At 40.5% G+C, this 20,170-nt stretch overlaps 1 protein-coding gene across 1 annotated transcript; it reads left to right on the top strand.

The window, feature by feature from the left end:
• grm1b (glutamate receptor, metabotropic 1b) lies at nt 1-19,616 on the top strand (the record flags this gene model as incomplete). The annotated part of the gene is made up of 8 exons (XM_079220737.1): nt 1-700; nt 2,465-2,714; nt 9,882-10,117; nt 13,165-13,411; nt 14,746-14,914; nt 15,543-15,669; nt 17,158-18,085; nt 18,758-19,616. The coding sequence occupies 8 exons, from the start codon at nt 1-3 to the stop codon at nt 19,614-19,616; spliced, it is 3,516 nt and encodes a 1,171-aa protein (XP_079076863.1).
• Nucleotides 19,617-20,170: the final 554 nt, after the last annotated feature.

The raw sequence follows: 20,170 nt of genomic DNA, 5'->3' as shown, positions 1-20,170 counted from the left end.
ATGTCGAATATGATTTACCTGACTGCCATAAGCATTTTACTGTTTGAGGCATTTGCGTTGTCTAGAGGCAAGTATGAGAGGTCGTCGGTGCCGAGTTCCGCCTCTCGTCTGGTGGCGAGGATGGACGGGGATATTATAATTGGGGCCCTCTTCTCTGTTCACCACCAACCGTCAGCTGAGAAGGTGGCAGACCGGAAATGTGGAGAAGTCCGCGAGCAGTACGGCATCCAAAGAGTGGAGGCCATGTTCCACGCCTTGGACCGGATTAACTCGGACCCGAACCTGCTGCCCAACATCACCCTGGGCTGTGAGATCAGGGACTCCTGCTGGCACTCTTCGGTGGCTCTGGAGCAGAGCATCGAGTTCATACGAGACTCTCTCATCTCCATCCGGGACGACAAGGACGGCTCCAGGTGGTGCATCGAGGGGGTTCCCTCCAGTCAGCCGCCGTCAACCAAGAAGCCCATCGCGGGGGTCATCGGGCCCGGCTCCAGCTCGGTCGCGATTCAAGTTCAAAACCTCCTGCAGCTGTTCAACATCCCGCAGATCGCCTATTCGGCCACCAGTATCGACCTCAGTGATAAGACACTGTTCAAGTACTTCCTCAGGGTGGTGCCCTCAGACACTCTGCAGGCCAGGGCCCTCCTGGATATCGTCAAGCGGTACAACTGGACCTACGTATCTGCAGTGCACACGGAGGGTAAGCCACGCATGGCACTTACATAACGTTGGGGGACTCACAAGGGACGGATTCAAAAGATGATTGCCCGAAATTAAAGCAGAAAAATAATTCATAACTTGAAATCTGTGTCATGCTCCAAAAACATAGGCTCCTACATCTCCCACAATGCAACTCTATAGCCCCATTTCTTTGACCCTCGCTGCCACCCACATAGTTTTGAACACTTCTCCAGAAACACAGAAGACATTATGCAATTGTGTTTTCACATGCTGAGTAACACCCCATAGACAAGTGAACTAAACTTCAGGTGTAAAATCAAACGCACTGACCCTTTAGCTGATTTAACATTCTGATCATTATTATAGCAGCAAACACCTTTTTGTGATGTAGAGGTATCGTGAAGCAATGTCTACCTGAGCAGAGATGAAAGTCCCTCTCTCTCTGTGTTACCTAGCCGGGCCGGCTGCTCATGCTTTTAGTGCATGAATCATCAGTCCGGTCTTCGTGGTGTTATTCCCTGCAAACAGGAGATTAAAGACAAGACGGGCCATCTTAGAAGCTCATGGCAGCTCATAACCTTCTCTGCAAGCTCAGCACTGGTTCAATCAATGTTCTGTGTTTTTGTGTGAATGACGTTTGTAGACTAATGTTTTAACAGCAGGTGGCTGCAGACAGTTGTGTACTCCTTTGTGTGGCTCATCTCCATGATATTTGCATGAATAGAGGTTAAATTTTAGAGGATGAAAGAGAAAATGGCGGTTCTCTGAGCTCTTTTGTTCCGACTGAGGTCCTAATTATGCATCAAAGTCCACGGAGACCAATTGCATTTAGACACAAAATACTCTTCTTTTCTCTTCATCCTCAGTTTGACTTTGTTGCTCCTGCAGGTGTCAGCAGCTGTCGCAGCTATAGCTTCAAAACAAATCATCCGTTATTGAATTTCATGCAATGTAAACAAACATTAGGATCTAAAATGTTAGGATTTGCGGCTTTCCTCTGTTTTATGCAAGTAAGCTGACAATACCTTGGTTGTGGATTGTTGGTCGATCAAAAGCAACAATTTGAAGCCTTTACCTTTGGGGTCCACGTGATGGACATTTTTCAGTTTTTTTCTGATATTGTATCGACAAAAACAATGAATAAATTAAAAGATAAGGAACATAATTACTAGTTCCAGCCCTTGTTGCAACCTGCATTTGATTTTCTATTTTTAATTTAATTATCGGTTCAGGCTGGAAAAGTTAATCTTTCCACACAATGTTGTTTCTCGTTTGAGCAATCACACTTGCATACTATACAACACCGCGTTGTGCACATTGTAATTAACATTAACATTGGATTCACTGATGAATACATTTCTACAGCATGTAAAAGCGTATAAATTATAAAAATTGAGATTCCACCCACAGTATTGAGCAAGAGCACAATGTGAGATACTTAACAGCTGATAAAAGTCCAAGTAAAACCTGGCAAGCCTTCTTTGTTTACTGCGATAAGGATCTCGGTGTGCTTTTGGCAAATTCAACTGATAAATGATGACAGAATTCAACCTAAATACTGAAGCTTTGAAACCACTTCTTGAGGTTCACCATTAATGATGAAGAGCGCTCCCCTCATCCTCAGATGTTGCTGTTGAGGTCACTTTAACCCTGTTTGTTCTTGTACTGCTCTGAGGACACAGCGGACCACTTAAAACCTAAAGGAAGAGAGGTTTTGTCTCAGCTAGCTGTCCTTGACTCATTTGAAACCCATTGATTCTTTGGCTTCTCTCGTCTTCCTCAGGTAACTACGGCGAGAGCGGGATGGAGGTGTTCAAAGAGCTCGCCTCGCGGGACGGCCTCTGCATCGCCCACTCTGACAAGATCTACAGCAACGCCGGGGAGAAGCAGTTCGACCGGCTGCTGAGGAAGCTGCGCGAGCGTCTGCCCAAAGCCAGGGTGGTGGTCTGCTTCTGTGAAGGCATGACGGTCCGAGGGCTGCTCATGGCCATGAGGCGGCTCGGCGTGGCCGGAGAGTTCCTCCTCATTGGCAGGTTTGTTCACGGTTCTTTCCCTCACAGGAGTTCCTGTTTTGTCCGTCAGGTTGTTTTTTTATTTTATTTTTTGGGGATGAAAAGTTTCAAACAAGACTGATGAAAATAATTCTGTCTTTCTTGTTTTTTTAGAAGCCTACAGTGTCTTTTTTGAAGACTTTAACCCGTTAAGCTCTATGGCATTTTTTTTAGGATTTAGCTCGAAAATAATTCTGGTGTTATAATAAAGGCAACCCCTGTGAGCTTTTGGTCAGATGTGTAAATATTAGTATATATGTTGCTGGCTAAGAGAAAATAAAGATTGAAACACAGAAAAAATAGAAGTTTCAGGTCCGCCTATAAAAAAAAGCACTTTCAGGGTGATTATTATCTCCTTGAAATGATGCTTCACTAAGCCCTGAGGCTCTCCCTCATCATAGCACAATATGTGAACAGTCTCTCTGCAATGTTTTCACTTGAAAAAGTGAATCAGAACAAAGTCAGAGAGGTAAAGTACAAAGAGAATTCAGGCGAGGTTTCCAAAATCTCCATTTTGGCACATTTGCGCATATTTTCGCGCATCTGTGACATTTGAATTTTTTCATGTAGCAAACCTTATATTTCACTTGTATATGACTTATGGTGTTCAATAAACTTGTAATAGTGGGGATTTACTGAGGGAAATGCATTTTTTCTTTTATTTGCTATTTTCTCCAAAAAAAAAGAAGAAATTGCTGAGTCAGCGATTTATGTTGCTGTGTTCTTTGGTTCATATTTCGGTGATGCTTTGCAGCAGAGGGATTTGGTGTCTGTTTGGAATTGTCTTGCTTTTTTCCATTTGTCTTTTTCTGATAGCACCAAGCTACGGGCTGCTAGTTCCGGGATCATGTAGAGTGGGCTGACTCGTGACAAAATTATAACTATTTTATTTTAATAATTATTTTAGTTGGTGTTTGAGTTGTGTTGAAATGGCTGACTAATTATTGTAGCCCAGGTTCTCTTGTTTAATTTGATGTGGAGCATCAATATATTTGTTCATGATTATTGTAATGTTTTACACAGTTTAAATACATTTCTAAAAAAGGACCTATATAGGTCCATACGGGGCTTAATGGCCGACACAATAATCATTCGGAGAATTAAACTGAAAGTTTAAATAAACAACAGATAACAGAAACAGCTCTGTGTGCCACATGGATGAATAATGTTTGTGTCAGTAATGAAGATAATTGTATTGAACATCTAAATCTCAACAATCTAGGTCCATTTAGTAGCTGTTCTGGAGTTTTCAATCATATCATGTATCTCGGTAGCCGCAGGTTGCTAAGTTGTTGTTTTTTCCGAGCACTTGAAGGACTTTTCATCCATTTTTGACATTCAAAGTTAATTCTTGACCTTGGAAATAGCGGTTGACAAAACAATTTGGTTCAAAATGTGCATTTAAAAGCTGGGAAATGCAGATCCTGTTGAATCTCCTGCTTATATTGTTGTATTCTCTGGGTGGTACACAAAGTTTATATGGAACTGAAATATTCAGTTTTTAGGTTTGTTAGAGATTGTTTTCCCACAAGGTTTGTTTTTTTAGGTTATCTGTTTTGTTTCTTTGGATGAAAAGTACACATGTTTTTAACAAGACTTTTTCAGGATGATGAAACATTTTCTTTCTTATTTTTGATGCTGGGGTGTTAAACAAGTTTTTAGAGAGTTTTTAAAACAATTTTACCTCTTGAACTGTCGGCCTCTGGCTCCTGCTGGAAAATGACATGCCCAAACTGAATAGAGTGTAACTCTGCAACTACAAGGTCTATTGGAATAATATTTATATCACACTTGTGCATTAGTATGTTATATGTTACTGAATATATGTAAATGAAGATAGAAATAAATGAAGGATTTTATTTCCATCTCACAAAACTACATTTTAACAGTGAATATCCCTTTAGAATGATGCAGTTGCTGCACAAAACCTTTTGCAAATCACATATCAACATCTGAAAATTACCTGGACACAAAGAGGTTTTAAATACAGGCAAAAGCTCAAAATTGGCCATTTGGGTAATTTTCTCAAATAAATATACAACTAATTTAATTGAAATGTCCTTATAGATATTAATACTATCTAACTGTGTTTGCCTTTGATGAAGGAAAATATATAAATTAGACTCTAAACGTATTCCTATGAAAAAAAACACATTACCTTTTGTCTATTTGGACGGCTCCATGCCGTTTTAAAAGGCAACGCCGTTATGATGTGTGCAGTACCAGGATTAATCCACCAGATGGAGACAGAGTGCATACTGGCTGGAATTGTCTTAAAAACTAACCAGAAATATCGTAGTAGACATTAGCAGTGTTGATATACTGTTCAACACAACTTTTGAAAACTACACAATTTATGGTTTGACTGTTTGAAGTGACGTTTACCTTTTCTCTTCTTCGACCGCTGGTTCAGTCTCTCAGCTTTCATAATGATATGTGCAGATAGCATGAAGTGACAAAATCGTTAACGTTAGCACCACTATGCACTGTTTGTCTGTTTTCGCTGTGTGCTCCTTTATTTGTGAGGTGTTGGAATTAAATTTTGTTTTCGTAAAAAAAGATTTCATGAGCTTTTAGCCGAACATGTTGTGGGTATGCAGGATGAACACGTCGCTCCATGTTTAACTACATATCCTTATCTGGTGTTTGTGCGATGTGTGCAACAGGGATCGAGAGGTTTTAAGGGAATTAAAACACATTAATGAACAGGTAAATTGGAAGTTTAAGTAAGAAACTCTCACAGGACTTGAACGTGTCTGCGGACTTTTGTTTTCTTCTTGTTTGCAAGTCCAGTGAGCTCTACGTCGCTCAGCGGGAAGGCTGAAGGGAAACAAAGTCAGAGGTTTCTGCAGTGGGATGCTTGTTAGTGAGGCTGCACGTAGCTTCAAACACACTATGTCACTGACTTCTGGAGCTTCACCAGCAACACAAAACAACTGTTTTCCTTTTGTCAGATGCAAACTGCTTGTTATACAATTTGTTTGCAGCGAAAATATTTCATATTATTTGACTTCAAAAGAGAGAAGAGATGTCACTTTAATTATTTTAAGCGCAATTGTTATGTAGCATTTGCCGTACAAAGTCGGAAAGAGTGCAAATATAAACAACGTGAATGAAAATATAAATAAACCAATACACATGCCAAGAAATATAAACAAGGGTAACGGCAAGGACCATAAGTTGCTAATAGCTGTGAGAGCTTTTTTTTGTTGCTAAAAAAAACACCAATTTGTGCCTCTCATGTACATTCAAGTTGTAGAGCTAGAAGGTTTTACCGAAATATGAATACCAAAATGTGAAAAATAAATCCAGCAGGTTTACATTTACTGCTTGTTTTGTTGAAAAAATATAAATATTTGACCTTGAACGGTCCAATAAGTAGCTGTTCTTAAGCTTTCATTCAGTATGAGTGAATAATTCCCCGTAACAAAAATGTGCATTTCTTTGCTCATGACTTCAGCTATTTGTGCCTCACTGTTTGACATTGATATTTGGGGAGATAATGAAGATAATTGTAGTTGACCAGACAATCTTACCAGAGGGTCCTTTTAGCAGCTGTTTTGGAGCTTTCGGTCGTGTCACATGATCTTCCCCAGCAGAGGAAGTTGAGATTTCCATTTTTCTGAGCACCCAAAGGACTTTCCCTCCAGAATTGCTTTGAAGTTCAGATTGAAGATACATTTTTGTCCTTAGAAACAAAAGTTGACAAAACATTTTTACTTCAAGGTCCATTTAGTAGCTGTTCTGGAGCTTTTGGTCGTACTATTTTATTAAATAATTATACACTATATTTGTTAAGGTGAGGTAATTTGTTCATGTACAATAGGACATTTCATATGCAGTAGATCGAAGTGATTTACAAGTTGCATAGTAGATTAATAAGATAATAATAACAATAATAACAATAATTGAAATGCATTCAAATTTAAAATAGTACTATTTCCCAGTAAAATGACACCATAATCCTGTAAGGAAAATACAGATGTCTTTATATTTTCCGCCGCTCAGGATGGATGGTATACACAAAGTTCATATGGAACCGAAATATTATTTTTTCCTTCTGGGAGTAGAGTTCCTCTGAAAGCAGAAGATGCTTTGAGTCGGGCTCAGTAATGAATAATGCATCCACGCAGCGAGCTCTCCCTCTCCCTGTCAGATCACAGGCAGGATGGGCTAATATGGGACAGCACCTCCAGCATAAGCTGGGGAATGAAGAGCAGCGAACATCAAAGCTCATATCAGCACTTATAGCAGACATTCCCCCCTTTGTGGAGTCTCCACAGCTCACCTCAAGTCCTGTTAGGAGGAGCTGCGGCACCTGAAATAGCCCACGATAAAAGCCACGGTTCATTTACTGAGAGCGGTTCATTAATTTGTGTCTACTTTATTCACAAAGGCTGATGAGAGGGAGTCAAAAAAAACCTTCTTCTTAACCCAAATGATGAAATGCGAGTGTGAAAAAAGAGAGTTTCAACTCGCTCTCACCCCTTCCACTTGAATTTGTCTCCACGGAAGATAAGGAAGGCGTGAGTTTGGTAGAGGAGAGTGCGTGCGTTTTTTTTTCTGGGTCAAGGAGACTACTGAAAACAGAAAATGTTTTTTAGAGTGATGCAGTAAGTGAACACATGCAGCCCTGTGTAGTGGGCCAGTCGAAAAAATGCCCAAGGTGCTGGTCATCAGCCACCCATCTTCTGCTGTGTGCAGGATAAAAGAAATGGCCGTTCTCATACAAACAGATCCCACACATCTAAAAAAAACAACAAACAACTCATCTGAACAACTCTCAAGTGAAATGAACAAAATAATATATCAGTTTTATGATCCTGTGGTTGACTCCTAATCTGTTTTGTTTTGAACATATCTTCTTCCTTGTTCATTTCATAAAACGCAATTCAGTTGACGTAAATACTCTGCTCGTACTTTCGATATTGTCCTGCGACAATGTCTCCTTCCCTCAAATGAAATGATTCATGAATGTGAGATGTACAGTGTGTGTGTGCGTTGACGTCAGGGCTGGAGGTTTTTGGCACTGCGAGTGTTGGACTGGAGGGGATGTGATGCTGAGAAGCAGATGGCCAGGTACTGTTGATGCTGTCACGCTGGACAGCCATTGTCAGTTTATTCTTGAAGTGCCAGCCAAGACAAACGTGCTATTGGCTTCGGCTTTTCTTTTTTTTGTCGCCAAATGTGGGGTTTTTGAAGGCTGGTAATTGATATTTTTGCTCTGTGGATGAAGTGCTTCTGTTATGAATACAAAGATTTGTTGTTTTGCCTCAAAGGTATGTGTGTCTTTGCAAAAAAGAAAAGCATGTGAAGCAGCATTTGAGATAAATATGCCTCTAAAGCGGGGATAGTGCCAACATTGTCAGTATTCTAACACACTCACTGTGACAATGCCAACAGTACCCTTAATAATTGTTGGCATTTAAGTCATCATAGTGTGTGTGTTCATACGTTCCAGTTGTCGCAGCTTATCAGAAGATTACCGTTCTGAACGTGAGGATTTCAAGTTTTGTGACCAGAAACGATTATGTGTATTGTTTTATTATAGTCAGTGTGTTGTTGCAATCGAGAGAGTCATCCTCGAAACGGTGCTATTCATCTCTGCAGTTTTCAAACATATGCATCATGGATTTCATTCCACACTGCTGAGAAAAGCTAAAGATGCGTTTTGCAACTCAAATGAAGGGAGGTTTTTTCTTTTATTCATGTCAAACGAAGCATTTGTCTCATCAGCCAGATCTTTTGTGAGAGAATTCGATGCAGAATTTGTTTTCAAATAGACAAGCATGTAAACTATAAATACAAACTGTGACTATCGAACAAAAAAGTGTCTTTGTAGAGGGCGGGAACTGCTTTCTCTCTTCGGCAGATTGTGCCAATATAGCACAAAGCTGCGACTTCTCACTGGACTCGTGATTGTGTCTGTGGAGTCGGGAGACTTTCTTTTTTTTTTTCTTGGTTCGGCAAGTACAGTGAGCTCCACGGCCCTCAGCAGGAAGACTGAAGGGTAACAAAGTCAGAGGTTCCTGCAGGATTCAGTGCGAGGCTTGTTAGTGAGGCTGCACGTAGCTTCAAACACAATGCTGTCAAAGACGTCTGGAGCTTCACCAGCAACATAAAACTACTGGGTAGCACTTTATAATAAGTGCACACTATTTAGCATGAATTAATTCATCATTTATAAAGCATTATTCCAACCATGCTTTACTAAAATAGTGTGCACTTATTATAAAGTGCTACCCTACTACTGTTTTCCTTTTGTCAGATGCAAACGATTTGTTCTTACCTTTTTGACTTTGCCATAGGATTCATAATATTTGACTTAAAATAAAGTAGATAAAGGGAAATTGTTGTGCAGCAGTTGCAGTACAAAGTAGGAGCGGAGTCGAAATATGAAGAGCGGAAATATAAATTTAAACAAACAGATAGATGAAGATAAAACAATGCCAACAATATAAACAAGGTTAACAGTAAGGAATATACATTGCACAAATTGCTAAATAGCTGTTAGTGTTGGGGTTTAGTCTCTCGTTTCCCTAAACTTCAAACTTTTCAAAAACTGTTATTCTTGACAATTATGCAGTTTTATTCTATTTTTTTCTATTTATTTAACTGGTTTTAAAAATCCACGTGAAGCCAAAATCTTGCAGACTTCTTGGCCAATATTAACCTCAGTTACAAGACCCCAGTTTATGCCTCATGTTTTAATATTACATTTGAATCACAGTGCTGAAAAATACCTAGTGATTTCTGAAAACCCCAGAAGGTCATTTTCTACACATTCCTATTTTCTGGAGGAGTTTCCAGAAGCCTCAAAGACTCTTCTAACCAGTTGAGAATATATTTAGTTCTCTGAGGTTGGTTGATTGATTCTGGGATGGTGGAAACAACAAGGATAATTACATTTTGTACAAGAAAAAATATAAAAGCCTTAAAATGTAACGCAAGCAAGGGCATACAGTACATCATTTCCAACCATGAGAAATTCCTTCAGAAAATACAATGTGAATGACCTTCTGGGCTCCTAAGGTCAACAGTTTCTTTTCTGCAGTTTAGCGCTGTGACTCAAATGTGAATGTGAATGCTTGAGAGGCACAAACTGGTGCTCGTGCCCACGGTTTTCTCACGGTGTTTCTCTCCCCGCAGCGACGGCTGGGCCGACCGGGTCGAGGTGGTGGAGGGATACGAACAGGAGGCCGTGGGCGGCATCACTGTGAAGCTGCAGTCTGACGAGGTCTCCTCCTTCGATGACTACTTCCTGAAGCTTAAGCTCAGCTCCAACACCCGCAACCCGTGGTTCCCCGAGTTCTGGCAGTACCGCTTCCAGTGCCGCCTTCCCGGTCACCCACTCGAGAACCTGAATTATGGACGAAACTGCTCAGGTATACAGCTAAACAATTCGTCAGGCAATTATGATGTTTCCTGCAGTTCCTCTGGTTTACATCTTTATGCCAGCGTGCACATCGGCTTGTCTTTGTGAACTGTTCTGATGTGTGCAATGCCCGGCGGACGAAGCCAAAAGGCCCCATAAACTGGAACACATTCTTAAATCATGAATTAGACTGCCAGAGGGGAGAGTTCTTTCCAAGTCAAACCAATAACACATTTTTTTTTTCATATTGTTCATTTCTGTGATACTTGGCTTTACAGAGGATGATGATCTAGGTAAATTAAGTCCTTTTATTTTACAAAGGAACTAAATTATTGCATCAGCTCATGTACTTGATTTCTCGAAACAATGCTCAACAAGCATGTTTCCAAAATATATTTTTGCATACCACTCTTACATATTTATTTTACAAATATATCTATAGATATATTTACGTTTTCAATCTTAAGGTACCCGGCTGATGCTGTTTAATTCAGTGTTTCTAAAAACCTTCTTTAAAATTCATCATATTGATAAACGTAAATATAGAATTATGCATGCAACAAAAAACCCAACACATTTGATTCCTTTTCAGTTGACAGCTCTCAAGGTTCTTCAAGTGAATTTGTTTTTGGCATTGCATCTCCCTTTCTGCAGTTGTTTTAATCATTTATTCCTTTGCAGCGTTTGCACATAATCTACGAGAATAGAGCCTCTCTTCTTTATTATGCACATTCCTCAAGCTTGTATTCATTCCTACAAAGCTTCATTTTTTGATTGCAGTTGTTAGTATACTTACTTGTGTGAGTTATTGCTTGCTGTTACTTCTATTGTTTTTATTTCCTTATTGATTTTCTTATTGATTTTTTTGGTGTAGAACTCCAGGACGGTGAGTGAATCCCTCTGAATGGAATCATAATGCTCCTCACTTTGGCAATATACGTAGAGGTTGACTGATATTAAGGTTTAATCACATGATGTGATCATTTTGCTCGTCAGTTCATATTCTTATTTCTCTCTAAACGTACTATTAATCTCAGTAAACCTCTAATATATGAAGCTATTGGGATGTTTTAATTAGTTTTTGCTTACACTTCAGTGAGAGAGAATTGATCTCTCACTTTGTGCCCTCACGCCCTTTTAAGTCGTACAAAACAGCCCAATAACATTTGAGTGAGATAGTGAGATGGTAACTGGCTGATCCGGCTTGAGTTGCATGTAGCCACAGAACTAGTGATGCCGTATTCTAACAGATAACACGTATTTTAGAGCAGTTTTATTCATATTTGGACAGAAAACGTTGGGTTGTCTTGCAGCCGACTGAACTTTAAAAAGCCGACTAGAATGTCTTGCATGCTGCCATCGTGACATCATTGCATCATGACTGAAGCTCACGCAGCTCAGTGAGTGAGGCGAGCGTCAAAGCCAAGGAGCTGTTAAACTAGGTCATCACCAGCAGCTCCCATCGGACGCTCGCCCAGCTGCTACCCGACTGAATCTACTGTTTATGTGTTTATGTGTTTGTCTGCACAGGCAGTCGTTTTCTCAGCAGTCCGTTTTTTTAACGATCATCACTTGATTTAAAACATGTTGTGAGAAAACACACCGGCAATGGATGATGCTCGTAAAGCCTGTCGGCTTGTGCACCACACAGTTGAATGTTGATTTGTGCAGTGTGTGAATGCTTACACAGAGCATGAAAATATGAAACTCTCAATGAAAAATGATGGAACTATTTAAATAATCCTTAAATTCATAAATTAGGTTTTTAGAAATTCTTCAAACAAACATAATTTAACAACAATTTATTGTCTCCTATTATTTTAAATGAATATCCGTTAATACATTGTAGAAGGGCTAAGAAAAGGTCATTTAAACGTGGCTGGATAACATAAAGAGCTGTGTCATTAATGACCATGACTTTTTGAATATACCAGCTAGGAAGACTGCTGACAGTGTAACAATAATCTTGCTCATCACTTAAATTAAATTTTGGTTTTGTATTGAAATATTCATGCATCATCAATAAAATATATTAAGATATCAGGATGAACACCTAATCCTATATATTTCCTTGTAGGGTAAAATTCTGTCGTATCAATCTCCATCAGAGATTACATTATCAGTCGTTACATGAAACTCTGCTCCTTATTCATAAAATATGAAACAGGGAGTTTGGGATTCAGGTGAAGCCAACAAGAGCATAATTTTATTCATAAGCGCTGGTTATTTACTCCAGGTGCTTCACCAGCGTGATCCTTTTGTAAAAAGAAAAAAAGAAAAAAGGTCTAAATGTACGTGTGTGATAGTATTATACTAAATTATACAAGGGTCCAAGTGCAATTATTTAGTAGAAAGAAAGATTTACAAAGTGAAGACCTTTCTGTGCTCTAGCAAAAGATGAAAAATGCATCTTCAGCTCTAGGAGCTGTCAAACATATGTACCTGTTACTCTATTTCAACATATTGAATGCATGACGCAGCTCTTTGAAATAACACTAAATTAACATGCTACTTTTAACACAAAGCAAAAGAAAAAAACCTGCTCCCTCTGCTTCTAGCTTGCTTTACACTGAACTGATAGGGTGTGTTTGAACTCCACACACTGTTTGTCTCATTCACTCATCGTGTTTGTCTGAGGAGAAATAATCAGACAACAGATCCTAAACACATGAGCACGCTATGTTTGTTTTTCCTGCTTGACGAGACACAATATTTCAGACCAGCTCTAATTGAAGCCCGACTCAGGAATGCATGGTAACAAGGTTTCTTTGAAGCCGTTTTCTGAAGCTTCTAGTTCTTTTAAAGCATGTCTCCCACTGAGCCAAAGAGGCGTGTATAGCGCGCTGCCTGTATTCAGAGAATAATAACGAGAATGTATCTGTGAGCACCCTATCACTCCTTTGTAATATGTCGCATCACGCTAGACGCACCTGAACAGTAGAAACTACTCTAACTGATAACACATAACATGCTATACCGCTTGCAGCAATGAAGCACCTCCTGTAAGGCTTTCCCTTCAAAGGCCTGAGTCCTCACCGTGTCTTCATGTGTGGGCAGGTTACGAAAGTCTGGAGGACAACTACGTTCAGGACAGCAAGATGGGCTTCGTCATCAACGCCATCTACGCCATGGCCCACGGGCTGCACGACATGCACACGGTTCTTTGCCCCGGTCACGTGGGGCTCTGTGAGAACATGAAGCCCGTGGATGGCAGCCACTTGCTGGACTTTCTCCTCAAGACGTCCTTCGCCGGTGTTTCCGGAGAGGACATATGGTTTGACGGGAATGGAGACTCACCTGGGAGGTAAAACGCGCTTCCTTTACAGACCTCTAGAAATACTCATTTGTGGAAGACGTAGCAAAAATATAATAATAACCATGTTTTCACTACCTTAGACTGAGCCATTTATTCATACAAAGCGGGTCTTCTTCACGGAGCCGGCCACCATGTTTCTACATAAGCCCAGAACAGACAAATCAAACACTAATTCTAGATAGGGACATTCCCTTTTTTTTTTTTTTTGTGGGCCACCATAGTTCTCCTTCACACTTCATGTGGTTGCAGTCTGCAACTTCACAGCTAGATGTCGCCTAATCGTACACACTGGTCCTTTAAACTTTAAAGAGCCAGTGCACTTTTACTCTTTGTAATTTAAATTACAAAAAGTAAAAGATCTTCTTTTGCAGAATAGTCCATTTCAGGGTCGTGTAAATTACAAGAAAATGGTGTTTTATTTGAATATTCAAACAACGTTCAGAATCAGATGAAAAATCGGAAATAAAAGAAATCTGTTGTCTCAGATAATACGGTTTACTGTGATTTGAGTTGCTATATGTTTATAGTTTTTTTAATCTACATGGCTGACCAAAAGCATAAAGTGCTTTATTCAGTAAATTTGATGTTTTTATTCTTTGGCGTAAATTTAATTATCAGTGTTTTCTTGTTGCATGAAATGGATTAATTTGTTGGCAAATTGGAACACTAAGATGTTTGCTTTTGTAAAATGACTCAATAAATAAGACAACTGTGAATATAAAGCTCCTCAAATGTATTAGACAGCATCCCAAATAACCTTTCAAGGGCTGATGATGCTAAAATTAATCCTGTCAGTGCAAATATGATGTGCACAAAGTTGATATAGAGTTGATATAGAGATATGTACTAAATCATTTTGAAGGTTGCATTCAGTCAGGGAACATTTGCATATTCAGAGTAATGTCCCTATTACAATGAGAAAAGCAATTGTCTGGCATCTCAATCATACTCTCAATAATAATCCTGCTTGTTTTGAACACACACAACAATCGTTTCAGTTGCTAGTTTTCAGCTATACTTTCATCAGTGAGCAACTGAAATTGCATCGTCAGGTGAGTGTGGTAGTGTTTTGAAATTCCAGTGGGGAGTTTTTATTGCAACCCAGAGAGGAAGATATGAAAGACATATCAGCAGCTGGCAAAATAATACCTTAGTCACAAGTATTGATCAAGAGCCTGACAGGCCTCCTGCTGATACAATATGCTGTTTTTATGCTAAGTAGCAGTAAAACTGTTACTTCCCTTTTAAGAATTAATTCAGCGTCGGTGAAACCTTGTTAACCCACGTCTTCCTCTAACTTATGGCTTTCTATCCACCATCAGGTACGAGATTATGAACTTCCAGCACGTGGAGCCGAGTGTCTATGACTACATCAACATTGGCTCCTGGCATGAGGGCGTACTCAGTCTGGATGATGATTTAATGCAGATTAACCGCAGTGACATGGTCCGCTCCGTCTGCAGTGAGCCCTGCTCCAAAGGAGAGATCAAGGTGAGGCACAAATCCTTTAGATATCCACCTGCTACATGTCACCTCTGATCTGAACCTCTGTATTGTAGCTTTGCATTGGAGTCACTGGTATTTAAAGATTAGGACTACAATGCTTTTGTTTTAACTAATGGATTTATTGACATACATAATACATAATTATCTCATTTAATGCTTTATAGAACAGTATGAAGCCATGCTTGAGCACAGATGCTGGGTTGCCAGGTTGTGAACAAACACATTGGCTGATGTCCATCCTTTTGGTTTTAATGACATGAAATGTTCCATTAATAACTAATAATCCATTAAACACATCCATTGGTCATTAGGAAAAGGGTTTTAATCATCATATCTACAGCTTCAAATATTAATTAGATGTTAATGAATGGTTTCTTTTGGTCCCGATCATCTGCAGCCCTTTCCTAGAAATAGAAATGGTCAAATGATCTAACTACTCAAAGAGAGTTTTCACTACCTGGCAACTCAACAGTTATTATGAACGCTTCTGATGAAAATAATGATTTAAGAATTAAAAGCAGCAGGGACTCCCAACACTGAAACAAACTAAAGGCCCAGATGGGTATTTGTAGGAAAGTATTTTTAAAAGGTTTCTAATTTATTTGTTGACCAGGTAATCAGGAAGGGAGAAGTGAGCTGCTGCTGGATCTGCACCGCCTGTAAGGACAACGAGGTCGTCCAGGACGAGTTCACGTGCAAGGCCTGCGAGCTCGGCTGGTGGCCAGACGAAGCACTGGAGGGTAGGCTCGTACTCCTCACTCTCCATTTAGAGCTTGACATTTTGGAAAATATGCATATTTGTTTTCCCCCAAGAAGATGATAAGATTGACCACCACCTTCATATCTGTTTGTTAAATATAAGGAGACAGCAAGCAGCCAGTTAGCACGGCTTAGCATTAAGACAGGAAACGGAGAAAAACAGCTGGCCTGGCTCTGCCCAACAACGACCCCCTACCAGCACCTCTAACACTCATTAGGGAGTTATGTGCAACTTTCTGGAGGCTCCACTGGTTTACCTCCCCATAAGATCACAACATTTGTTAGCTTTTTTTTCAGTTTCTTTACAAATTATACAAATGAGATTTAACATGTTGATTTGTGAATTAGCCCGGCTAGCTGTTTCCGCTTGTCTCCTCTTATGTATTCATGTAAAGTTAAGCTAATCAGCTGGAGCTTAATATTTACAGATATGATAGTGGTTTCAATCTTCTCATCTAATGCTCAGCATTAAAGTGAATACATGTATTTTCCAATATGTCCAACAGTTGCTTTAATTTACCAAAAATGTAATTTCTCTGCTAAATCCATCCAAGACAATACGCCTCATCTGGTTAGAACAGACAATGTTGCTGTTCTGCAATTGTACATTTAGATGAATTTAGGTCACTTCAGTGGGCGTGATCGATGCTTTCAGACAAGAGGAGATTCTCATTAGTAGCTCTGTAGAAAGTTAAGTTTCTCCAAGCTTTACTTCCCTCCTGCCCCCACCTGTACTCCATACAGTTTGTCCTGCTAAGATTTCTTTCAGCACTATTTCCTAAACCTGTTCTGTCCTATTTTCTTTCCTTTCCCATGACACCTGAGAGCCATTCATCATCTTCACCATTTTATCCGACAGCAGCCCTACTTCACTTACCACTCTTCTTCTGGCCCACTTTCAAAGGCCTTCTGTGCTGTTCAAAGACGAGACACTTCTTAATAGGATCATCCTCCTTGCTGCTTCATCTATTTTATTTTACAACAAGACCTTTAGGTACCTACATAAACAAGAAAATGTGGCACACAGGGATGGCATAGCAATTATTCTTCAACCCCAACCCTCCTGCTGTACTACAATAAATAAATAAAACAACATAAATTAGAGATTGAAAGTGTGCTCTCAACATGAAGCAGAAACAAGATCGTATTTGGATTCATGAAAAACGCAGTGATTTACTTCGTCCTGCTGCATTGGCCCCGTCCTCTGCTGGCTGCCGCCCAGCCCGACCATGGCTGAGTAGAAAGGGGTTTATTTATAGTTGAGCTAAAAACCTACTTTGAGACTTATTATATTTTCTACGGCTAAAATTGTATTTGATTAATTTTCAATATGTTTCTATACTGAAGCCCCTAAAAATGTATAATCGAAAATCTAACCACCGAGCTGATGCTACAACATTTAAAGTTTAATGAGCTGCTTTTAGTGTATTTTGGCTGCGTTTATATCGTCATGTTTTCATCCATTTCAGGCTGTGAGCCAATTCCCGTGCGCTGCCTGGAGTGGAGCAATCCAGAGTCCATTATCCAGGTGGTTTTCTCCTGCATGGGTATCCTGGTCACGTCATTTGTCGCCTTCATCTTTGTCTTGTACCGCGACACGCCCGTGGTCAAATCCTCCAGCCGGGAGCTCTGCTACATCATCCTCGCAGGGATCTTCCTGGGATACCTGTGTCCTTTCACCCTCATCGCCCGACCCACCGTGGCCTCCTGCTACCTCCAGAGGCTGCTTGTCGGACTCTCCGCTGCCATGTGCTACTCCGCCCTGGTCACCAAAACCAACCGCATCGCCCGTATTCTGGCGGGCAGCAAGAAGAAGATTTGCACAAGGAAGCCGAGGTTCATGAGTGCTTGGGCTCAATTGGTCATTGCATCCATCCTGATCAGTGCCCAGCTCTCCTTGGAGGTTACCCTCATCGTCATGGAGCCTCCTGAACCCATCAAATCCTACCCCAGCATCAAAGAGGTCTTCCTCATCTGCAACACCAGCAACGTGGGTGTTGTGGCCCCTCTGGGCTACAACGGCTTGCTGATCATGAGCTGCACTTATTATGCCTTCAAGACCCGCAACGTCCCTGCAAATTTCAACGAGGCCAAATACATCGCCTTCACCATGTACACCACTTGCATAATTTGGCTGGCGTTTGTGCCGATCTACTTTGGCAGCAACTACAAGATCATCACCACGTCTTTCTCCGTGAGCCTCAGTGTGACTGTCGCTTTGGGCTGCATGTTCACTCCAAAGATGTACATCATTATCGCCAAACCCGAGCGGAACGTGCGCAGCGCGTTCACCACCTCGGATGCTGTGCGCATGCACGTCGGCGATGGCAAAATTCCCTACCGAACCAACAGCCTGCTCAACATGTTCAAGAGGAAGAAGAACACTGGAAACGGAAGGTAGGTTCAGTAATTGAGTCTGTGAGGCCTGCTCCTGAGGCACCTCAGGGACGCTGGTTTTACTGTAATTCCCTCTCCAAGGGAGCCTGATGTCTTACTGTATTTACTTTCATAGGGACACCTGTTGTAAAGTGTGACGGATATAGGTCAGTGCTCAATTCACACAGCCATTTTAACCTTTGAACTGATGGTAAAATTAAAACAAGCATCTCTGTGTGCTCCGGGATAACAAGTGGGATCACTGATATAGGTTAAGGGCTTACTGCAGGGTTCACCAAATATAAGGTAGAACTTTTTTAGTCCTTTTTGTTATCACATAGAATTAAACTAAAACACATGTTTTACACTCATGACAGCCAAAGCATGAAAGAAAACAATATAGCAATATAACCTTTTTTTCAGTTATTTCCAGTAATATATAGAAATATTTCCAAATGACATAATTAATGAAATAATGTGACCTAGATGAGCGGGATAGAATGGATGAATGAATTAGATTGAATATTAATATTATAAATAAGCGTTTTAAGGTACCCTGGAATATTGCACACAACATGATTTATATTTTAAATACCTATATAATTATTTCTGACATGAACTGAAATTGCCTTTTGTGTCTCCACTTTTGTGGGTTTTCCGGTGAAGTAACCGCCATCTTTATTTTGTTCATAGTTCTAATGGAAAGTCTGTGTCATGGTCTGAACCAGGTGCAAGACATCCTCCAAAAGGGGATCACACGTGGCACAGACTGTCAGTGCATGTGAAGAGACAGGAAGCAGGTTCCAATCAGATGGCTGTCATCAAACCCTTAACTAATTCGTACCAAAACAGAGCCCTGGACTACTCAGACCTCAGCACTAAGACCTTGTACAATGTGGCCGAGGAGGACGAGAGCGACCTGATCAGATACAATCCCCCCATCACGCCCCCCATGATGCCGCACGGGCAAATTCCTGCCTGTGGACTGATGAACGCCGTGGAGGAGGTAGAGCTCTATACACCTCAGCATCTGCGGCCCAATTGCGTTATCCCCCGACACGTCATCATGGACCACCTGCAGGAGGAGGTGGTGGTTGGTAGATTCAACAGTTACAACCCTGAGCGTAATATGATCAGCATGCCTGAGGCCATGAGCGGCGGCATGCCTGTTTACCACCAGGCCCACCTCATCCAGCAGGACCCGGTCCTGCCTCTGCACCTGGAACCCTTCGATGAAGAGCCCACTTCCCCTTTAGAGGAGGATGAGATGGGCCGCGACCAGTTTGGCCTTCTCCACGGCTACATGTACAACAACGCTCAGATTCACAACGAGGAGGACTTGGTTGATGTAAAATTAGCATTGGAGGGTTCTTTAGCACTGGAGGGTTCTCTGGGTTTGATGCCTCCCTCCCCTTTCCGAGATTGTGCTGCTCCTCCAGCGAGCCCCTTTCCCAATTCACCGGTTTCCGAGTCAATTTTGTGCAGCCCAACAAATGTGACACATGCCTCTGTCATCCTCAGAGACTACAAGCAAAGCTCCTCAACTCTGTGAGGGTGCACACTAAGTATTATCAGTTGTACTATATTTCCAAGTTTCTCATGATATGTGCTGTATATGACGATATAGTATGAGAGAAAAGTCATTCTGTGGCCTGACAAGTCATTTTTCACTCTATAATTGATAGCTGTTACATGATAAGGGTGAAAAACAAGGCGCCACATTTTAAAATTATTTTAGATGTTGTCAATAGTGGAAGAATTAGCTTATTACAAACATATATTTATATGCTAACATAAGCTTTTAGGCTAAAATAGATTTTGTTCTTATAAAACAAACAACCGAGATTATCTATGTATGTACACACTTTTAATATAAATAGATTTATTTGAGAAATGTATGACGTAACAAGCAGATGAGTTTGCTGATTTTAAGCAGGGTCATTTGAAGGTGAATATATGTTGTATGTGATGCAAAACAATCTTATTTGTCAACAAAAAAATGTGGAATATGTTTCAGTGTTTTGTGCTTCATTAGGAATGAAAATGGAGGTTTATAGTTTGACGTTTTGTAAAATACACTTATTTGCTCTGTTGAAGAGATTGAGA

Source organism: Taurulus bubalis (assembly GCF_910589615.1).
Source record: "Taurulus bubalis genome assembly, chromosome: 1".
In the NCBI taxonomy this organism is placed as follows: domain Eukaryota; kingdom Metazoa; phylum Chordata; class Actinopteri; order Perciformes; family Cottidae; genus Taurulus; species Taurulus bubalis.
This window is presented reverse-complemented; position numbering and strand designations above follow the sequence as displayed.